This window comes from Solanum lycopersicum, chromosome 11 (genome assembly GCF_036512215.1).
Source record: "Solanum lycopersicum chromosome 11, SLM_r2.1".
Lineage (NCBI taxonomy): Eukaryota > Viridiplantae > Streptophyta > Magnoliopsida > Solanales > Solanaceae > Solanum > Solanum lycopersicum.
Genome location: NC_090810.1, coordinates 3,051,269 through 3,060,148, shown reverse-complemented (window position 1 = coordinate 3,060,148; position 8,880 = coordinate 3,051,269). Strand labels below are relative to the sequence as shown.

The following is an 8,880-nucleotide window of genomic DNA, read 5'->3' as shown; positions in this document are numbered from 1 at the left end:
AAGAGAGGGTATATAATTTAATTTTAAAAATAAGTTAAAATTGACTATTAAAAAACGTAATATAACGACTAGAATGAAACAAAAACTTAGTTTGTTTGACCAAAAATTATTTCTCCATTCACTGAATTAATATAATCTTTGACTATTTAAGTCACTGGATTACATAACATTTTTTTTCTCCTTTATATATTGCAAATCATGGAAAAACAATTTACAAGCATATTAATATTCAAATTCGAAGTATTTATAAATGGCAAAAATTTCAGCCTACTATTCATGTCTCCTAATTATCATTCTGTATGTTTCTGCATTTAAACTCTCCTATTTTATTTTTTAAAGTTATTATTTTTCATAAGTTATACTTTATATATTTATTTTATTATTCATTTGATTCTCATCCGAACGCAAGTACTATGTATTTGTTCAACCGATGTAAAAATAGCCATTACTATAAATTTAATTATATTTTATGGCTATAATTTGCTAATTACGATTCTTAGTTAGAGGAAGGAGAAAGGTGAGCGAGATTGAGAGAAGCGAGAGAAGACCGAGAGAGAAAAAAGGTGAATTTAATATGTATATCTGTCAAATAATTTTATATATACAACCGATATACATATATGTATTTGTATACCTAGTGATCGAGATTGGGAGAGGATGAGCTGAGATATAAGCGCGAGAGGACAGGGAGTGGATGTGTGTATATATATATATATATATATATATATATATATATGTATTATTTGTATTTCTATATGATAAAAGAGGAGAGAAACGAGAGAGAGAGGAAGAGAGGAAAGAGGCGGTGTAATTATAGTTTAATGATAATAAATGACAATTAGAGTTATATTAGCTAATTAACTAGTATATATTTATTTATCTGCGTAACTTCTCAAAAAAGAAAAACTACAAATTATTTGTTTTCTTGAATTTGATTTCTTCATTAGTTTTTTTTTAATAATAATAATAATATATATATTTTTTATTGTTGTAGTTGTTGACCCAACAATGGCTGAACGTAGGGTATGCCGTAACGATTATCACATGGTAAAATGTACTTTGAAAGAAGAATGCAGCTATATTTGCCTCAGAAAATATAAAAGAAATTTAGTTTATTCAGATTGTATCATTAAGAAAACTGTTCGTCTTGGTCATTGTGTTTGTTGGTACTATTGTTAAATAAATCGGAATATTTTCTGTATCGAGAGATAAAATTTAATCGAAAGATATGTCATTTTTCTTGATCGATCGAATTATAAGTAATGGTTGATTCAAGATTTTATGAAGGGCTTTTAAAAAGTGTAGTGCCTATGATATGAATTCTTTTTATTATTCTGTCAACCTTTAATTTTGTGTTTTGGGATTAAAAAAATAAAAATATATGTATTGTAATTTATTGTTAAAATGTGTAATATTTTATGCATCGACAAATTACTCGTTCTTCGTTTCTATTGAAGTGACAATAATAATGTTTCTCTTTAGATTTTATTTAAATATAACAAGATTTATCATTTTAAAAAAAGATGTTTATATAAATGATTAATGAATTAAATTGATTATTGAAAAAACGTAATATAATAACTAAAAAAGAAATAAAAGAATTTGTTTGTTGACCAATCAATAGCTGAATAACTTACAAGTGTAAATTTTTTATAAAAATGAAAGTTATTACGATTATATTCACTGAATTAACATAATCTTTTGACTCATTTAATTCACTTGGATTATATGACATTTTTTTTCTCCTTTATATATTGCATATCATGGCAGAACAATTCACAATATTCTCTCAAAAATACAAGCATAATTATTCAAAGTATATAAAAATGGCAAAAAATTAAGTCTTTTATTCATGTCTCATCCTAATTATCATTCTTAAAACTTTCCTATTTTATTTCTCATTATTTTTTTATTTCTAGTTATAATTTGGTAATTACGTTTCTTAGCTACATGTTAGAGGGAGGTCAGCGAGATTGAGAGAGGGCAGAGAGTGGAGAGAGCTAGAGGTGAATTTAATATGTATATCTGTCGAATAATTGTATATATGCAACTGATATACATATATATTTATATATATAGCGAACAAGAATAAAAGAGGAGGAGAGAGGGAAACGATAGAGGCTAATTTTATTCGTATATCTGTCATATAATTGTGTATATATCTGTATAATTTGTATCTATATGTATAAAAGAGGAGAGAGGCGACATAATTATAACTAAAATTAAGCTGTGAATGATAATTTATATAAACTATAGCTAGTGTTTGCTAGTTAACTACTAGTATATGTTTACTTATCCGCGTATTTTTTTAAAAAAAATTACAAATTTATTTTTATTTTCTTAAATTTGATTTCTTATTTTTTAATATTTATATATATTTTTTCTAATTTTTGTAGTTATTGGCCCAACAAAGGCTCAACGTAAGGAATGTAGTAAGGATTTTGACAATGTAACATGTGCTGTTAATGAAGATTGCACCCCTCTTTGCCAATCAACATATATATATATATATATATATATATATCAAAACCTGGATTTGGTTTTGCGGATTTTTAGAAAACAGTCTCGCTACTTCTACGGATAGTGATAAGGTTTGCATACATTTTATCCTCCTCACACCTAACTTGTAAAATTTTACTGGTATGTTGTTGTTATATTAGAATTTACCAAAATGTATGTTAATCTTGTTGTTACAAACATATAATGTGGAAAATTAAAATTAAAAAATTGCTAATTCTTTTTTAAATAGATTAAAAAGAAAAAAATAACAAACAAATTGAAAACGAAGAAGTATTATCTTTTTCTTCAATCAAGAATGCTTCCAAAAAACCATTTTAGTACATGACTTTTTTATTGATAAGTAATTTTTAATTTTCTTAATTCGACATCTATTAGATATAATCTCTATATTTTACAAAGATACTGGTGATGAGACATCCTCTTCCGACCTCATTTGTAAATTGTAATTATAAAATTATACTGAATATGTTATTATTGTTATATTGATCCATGAGAAAGACATTAGAAATCAATTTACAATATAATATTATCTTTTTAACATAATTTTGTTCTTAGATACATTTGAGTTATGATTTCATAGGCAAAAATATATATGTTAATTGTTAATATAAGAATTTTGTGAAATATAAGTAAAACTTCACTTTTCTTTTCATCATATAATATTTGGTTATAATCAAATCAAAATAATTTAAAAATAAGTATTTTCTTTGAGTCAAACTTTAGATTTACACAACAGTTTGAGTAACGTTTTAAATAAGATAAAATAAAAAAAGTAATAAAATCTACATAATTAAAATATAAACCTCACCTAAAACATATTTTGACAAAAAATATTTAATGTTACTTTCCTGAACATTTTATAGGAATAATAAAATGGACTAAATGTAATAACTCTATCTTAATCCTAATTAAATCATAAAACTACCCAATTTTTTTTTTATATAAATATTATAACCATGGCTAGATAATTCATAACATTTTCTCAAAAACACAGACTCAATATATAATCAAAATATAAAAAATGGCAAAAGTTTCAATTTACTACTGTTTTCTTCTTATTATCACATTTTTGTCAGGTTTGTGCATTTACACTCAATTTTTTAAAAGAAAAAATATATTTTTGGTTTTACATTTTATCTATTTAATTATTAATATTACATTAATTGAAAAGTTAGTACTATCTTTTGGAGATTTATTTATGTTGTTTTTATTACACATATTATTTTCTTGAGTTGAATTCTTTAATTGATTTTTTTTTTTGGTCATATAGTTCTTAACATGACAATTGCTCAAGAGCATCAAATTAAAGATTTGCAATGTGCTACTCCAATTTACGATATAACATGCAAGGTGGATGAAGATTGTATGCCTAGTTGTAAGGATAAATATAAAGATAGATTCATGAGCGCGGGTTGTATATTAAGTCCAGATAAATCTGATCGTATCTGTCTCTGCGGTTACTATTGTTGAATGTGACCAATAATAAGGGTTTATGTAGCCAAAATAATATAATGGGAATCAATTTAAACAATATAAAATAATAAAAAATTATATCGTATTTGTCTTTGTGGCTACTATAATTGAGTAAGGGTTCGTATAGCCAAAAATATAATGGGGAATCGGTTAAAATAATAAAGAGGTATATATGTTATTAAATTATTTATATTTTATAATTAATATGGACTATAAGCAGGGGCGGAGCTACATTCCATGAAGGGGGTTCTCCTTCGACGAAAAATTATATTATTCATATAAGATTAAATAAGTTTATAAGTATATATAATAGATGTCGAACCTCTTTCAGCTATCGATTTCTACATATTATGAACCCTCTTATTCTGAAAATTTTGACTCCGTCTCTAACTATAAGTGTTTATTTTATATATATATTTAACAAATAACTGATATATTTGTATGATCCAATGCAATTGTATTCTTTTTTTTCCATCACTAGTAAAGGAATTATGATCCAATACAACCATGTTTGATCGAATACTTATTTATATATACATAGAGAGAGAGGTGCTTAATTAGAATAAACAATAATTCGAGTGTTTAATTAATAAAATTTATTGACAAGTTTATTTAAAGGATTTCGCCGAATCATTATTATTGAATTGACAAGAATGCTTTGATTATAATGAAAGACAATAACTAATATATATATATATATATATATATATGGAACAATTAATGTATATAACATCCTCTCTTTTTTTTTTTCAAAATCAGAAAATTACGTATATAAATTAAAAGAAAAAAATTTAAAGACAAAATAATTACATAAAAATCAACATTAGCTCTAGACTCAACAATAAAACTCAAAACCCTAAGATAAAAAAAAGTAATTAATTAATTAAAAGAAAAAATATGTCTTTTATATAAAAATCACAAGTAAAACTTGAAACATAATTCTTATAACTTATAATTATACCAGTTATAGGTGTCCAAAATAAAATATAAACTTAATCATAATGAAAGACAATAACTAAAACTTAATTTCAAACCTAAACATTTTATTCTATATCTTTTGAGATATTTTTTTAAAAAAATTGTTAATGGAACAATTAATGTATATAACCTCCTCTTTTTTTTTTTTTTCAAATTACGTATATAAATTAAAAAACAAAAATTTTAAAGACAAAATAATTACATAAAAATCAACATTAGCTCTAGACTCAACAATAAAACTCAAAACCCTAAGATCAAAAAAAAAATTAATTAATTAAATAAAACCTAAAAAAATCTAATCAAGAGATTCATCAATGTCTTCTCCTTCATAAGCCCAATTATATTCTTGACGATGCATTTTTTCTTCCTCCGGCGTATAATCACTCACCACACCCAATATCTGACGCATAGCATTTAAAGACTTGTTCTTAATTCTATCGGCTATCGTCTGGCACAACAAATCATTCAAATCGCTAATATCAAGATATTTTACCGCAGTTACAAGTTCAAACATGTTTTGATAGCTCTTACCCTTCAAAAGTTGCTTATCAAATTCCTTAATTTCTTCTTCGTTTGAATCCGTCTTCTCTCCATGCTTCTTCATGTACTCGATAATTAAAATTAGGTTTTGAGTATTCACGTTAGGCAATGGGACGAGGGTATAACCGTCCTCGATAATATATTTTATCGTTCCAGATTGAACCGCAATCGATTCTTCAATCTCAAATTCATCACCATCCGATGATTTCAAGGTCAATTTTTTTGAAGCCATTGAACTTTTGGAGAATAAAAAATTTAATTAAATTGTGTAGAGAAAAGGCTGTGTGTATTGGTGTATTTATAGGGGTGATTTTTTAATTATTTTGGTTTACTACTTACCTTTTTTTAATTGGTTTATAAAAAAACAAAAGGAATCCTTATAGAATTTGTATTAATTAATTAATAAAGTTTAGGCGGTAGAGTAAAATTTATTCAATAATTCAATTTGGTTTAGGGAACCGAATTTATTGGTTTTGCATATTCAAGTATAACAATAAAATATATTTGAACTTCTATTTACTAAGTAACGTAAAATAATCTTTATATTTTATTGCAATTATTGTTTATTTTTAGGAGTGTTTTTACAAAATAGCTTTTCATAAAAGTGATTTGAAAAAAAATAATGTGTTTGATAAATTCATTTGAAAAGTATTTTTGATAGGTAATTTGTGTTTGACTAATTTTTTTTTAAAAAAATTGAGAGTCAAATTATGAAAAGGGCAAGTATTAATGTGTTTTTAATATTAAAATTATTTTATATAGAGAAACTATTTTAAACATCTAATAAGTAAACTTTAATTATATTTTTAATTTGATTATTTAAAATGTATGTATTCAAATTTTCAATCAGTATTATTTACATAGATTAATATTGTTGAAAATATTGAAAAGAATAATTATTTGTTATTTGTTTCCTATTTTTTGGGTTCAATCTTAGCTATTATCCTTCTTTTGGTTATAATACTCCAAAGTATTTAAAAATATAAATAAAATAAAATAATACGTAAATTAAGAAAAGAAAAAAAAATATTTGTTATATCTTTGGGAGGTCTAAATCTTTAATTCTTACTTCTTGCTTAATCCTACAAAAATATTTCTGTAAAATAATACTAAAGTAATTTATACAATATAATATATAAATAATATGAAACATAATGCAATAATTTTTTTATTATATAAAAAAGATCTCGAATAAATCTCTGTCCTCTCGCGCTCGCCTCTTTCCTTTGTCTCTCACTCTGCTAGCCTCTTTCCTCCCTTGCCCAAACTCGCTCTTCAGATATAAAGTACATATGTATATCAATTACATGTATATAATTATTGAAAGATATACACATACAATTCGTGTCTCTCCACTCTCTGCCCTCACTCACTCGTCTCGCTCATCTCTCTAACATGTAGCTATGAATCATAACTAGCAAACTATAGCTATGAAGTATAATTAAATTATTTTTGAGTGGCTATATAAGTATACGGAGAGAATCGAAGACCATAAAAAATAAAGTTTTTTCATAAATAACTTTGCATTTCAAAACAAAAAAATCTTTGACATGAGGCTACTAATTAGCTATGCACTTACTAACCTAATAAACTTTCAAGAAAAAAAAGATGTGTAATCGCTAAAAACAACAATATCATAATGTTAGAAAATGAAATTTAATCCGCTTATTATTGTCATTATTAAGAGCAATGAATGTGTATATATTAGTTACATATATATAATTATTTGACAGATATATACACACATTAATTCACATCTCTTCACTTTCTGTCTTTTCTCTCCTCCCTCTAACATTTAACTGAGAATCGTAATTAACAAAATATAGTGATGAATCTCTTAAATATTTTTTAATATAAATCATAAATAAAACTTAAAACGCAATTCTTATAAGTATATTAGTGATAGATGTCTAATCATTAAAGGGATAAAAACAATTAAATCCAACTTAATTTCAAACCCACACATTTTTCACACACATAAATACAATTCGATTTTTTTTAAATCAGAATTAATTTAAAATTTGATTTGATTTAATCCGAATAATACACACCCCTACATTAAATTTTTAAGCGTATATTCTTGAGTTAAAATCGTAAATTCTTGAGTTTAAATTTTAAATCTTAAATTGAATTCTTATACTTATATACTTGAATTGTAATTTACGTTCTTAATTGCTTTCCAACTCACATATTTATTTATGCACGTATAAAACAAGGAAGTGATTAATCAATATCCATAAAATAATAAAGTCATTAATTAACGAAGCATGAGAAAGGCTGAGATAATTTTTTTAAATTGTTAATGGGACAGTATTATATATATATTTTTTTAATTTTCGAAATCAGAAATTATGTATAGATATTAAAACACAAAATAATTAATAAAAATCTAACAATAGCTTAAAGCTGAAAACCCTAGACCCAAAAAAAATAAACAATAGTTAAACCCACTAAATTAAATCAAACCTAAAAATCATAAACAAATCTAATCAAGAGATTCATCAATTTCTTCTCCTTCATGTGCCCACTTATTTTCTTCACGAATATTTTCTTCTTCCTCTGAAGTAAAATCATTGGTAATACCAAATATCTGACGAATAGCAATTACAGACTTGTGCTTAATTCGATCGGCTATCGTTTGGCATATCAAATTCATCAAATCGATAATGTGAAGATAATTTGCCGCAACGATAAGATCAAACATGTCATTGTATCTCTTATCCTTCAAAAATTCCTTATCAAATTCCTTAATTTCTTCTTCGTTTGAATCCGTCTTCTCTCCATGCTTTTTCATGTACTCGATAATTAGAATTAGTTTTTGAGTATTCACATTAGGCAATGGGATGAGGGTATAATCGTCCTCAACCATATTTTTTATCGTTCCAGATTGAACCGCAATCGATTCTTCAATCTCAAATTCATCACCATCTGATGATTTCAAGATCAATTTTTTTGAAGCCATTGATATTTTGCAGAATAAAAATTTAACTAAATTGTCAAGAAAATAATAGAATGTGTTAGCAAAAGTAGTGTATTTATAGGGTGATTATAAATTTTTTGGTTTACCACTTCCCTTTTTTTAATTGGTTTATTAAAAAAAAAAAAAAGAATCTTTATAGAATTGGTACTTGTTAAACTTAGGCGGTAGAGTAAAATTTTACGTGTAGTTATTCAATTTGGTTTAGGAAAAACTACCTAATTATATATTTATTAATTTTTCTTGTAATTAGAAATAATTACATATTATCATAACTTAATAATTATATAAAATATGTTAAGTTAGAAATATTTATATACATATATTTTTGCTATCGAATATAGGGAGAAGGACGAGTGAGATAGTAGGGACACTACGTCAAAATGACTTTT

At 24.9% G+C, this 8,880-nt stretch overlaps 2 protein-coding genes across 2 annotated transcripts; both read right to left on the bottom strand.

Annotated features, from left to right (window-relative positions):
• Positions 1-5,266: 5,266 nt before the first annotated feature.
• SSK3 (SKP1-like protein 11-like) lies at positions 5,267-5,743 on the bottom strand. Its single transcript, NM_001301433.1, has one exon. It carries the CDS (start codon positions 5,741-5,743, stop codon positions 5,267-5,269), a length of 477 nt encoding a protein of 158 aa, NP_001288362.1.
• A 2,253-nt stretch (positions 5,744-7,996) lies between these two features.
• Positions 7,997-8,473, bottom strand: SSK2 (SKP1-like protein 11-like). The gene has a single exon (NM_001301431.1). The coding sequence runs from the start codon at positions 8,471-8,473 to the stop codon at positions 7,997-7,999; it is 477 nt and encodes a 158-aa protein (NP_001288360.1).
• Between the last annotated feature and the right edge of the window lie 407 nt (positions 8,474-8,880).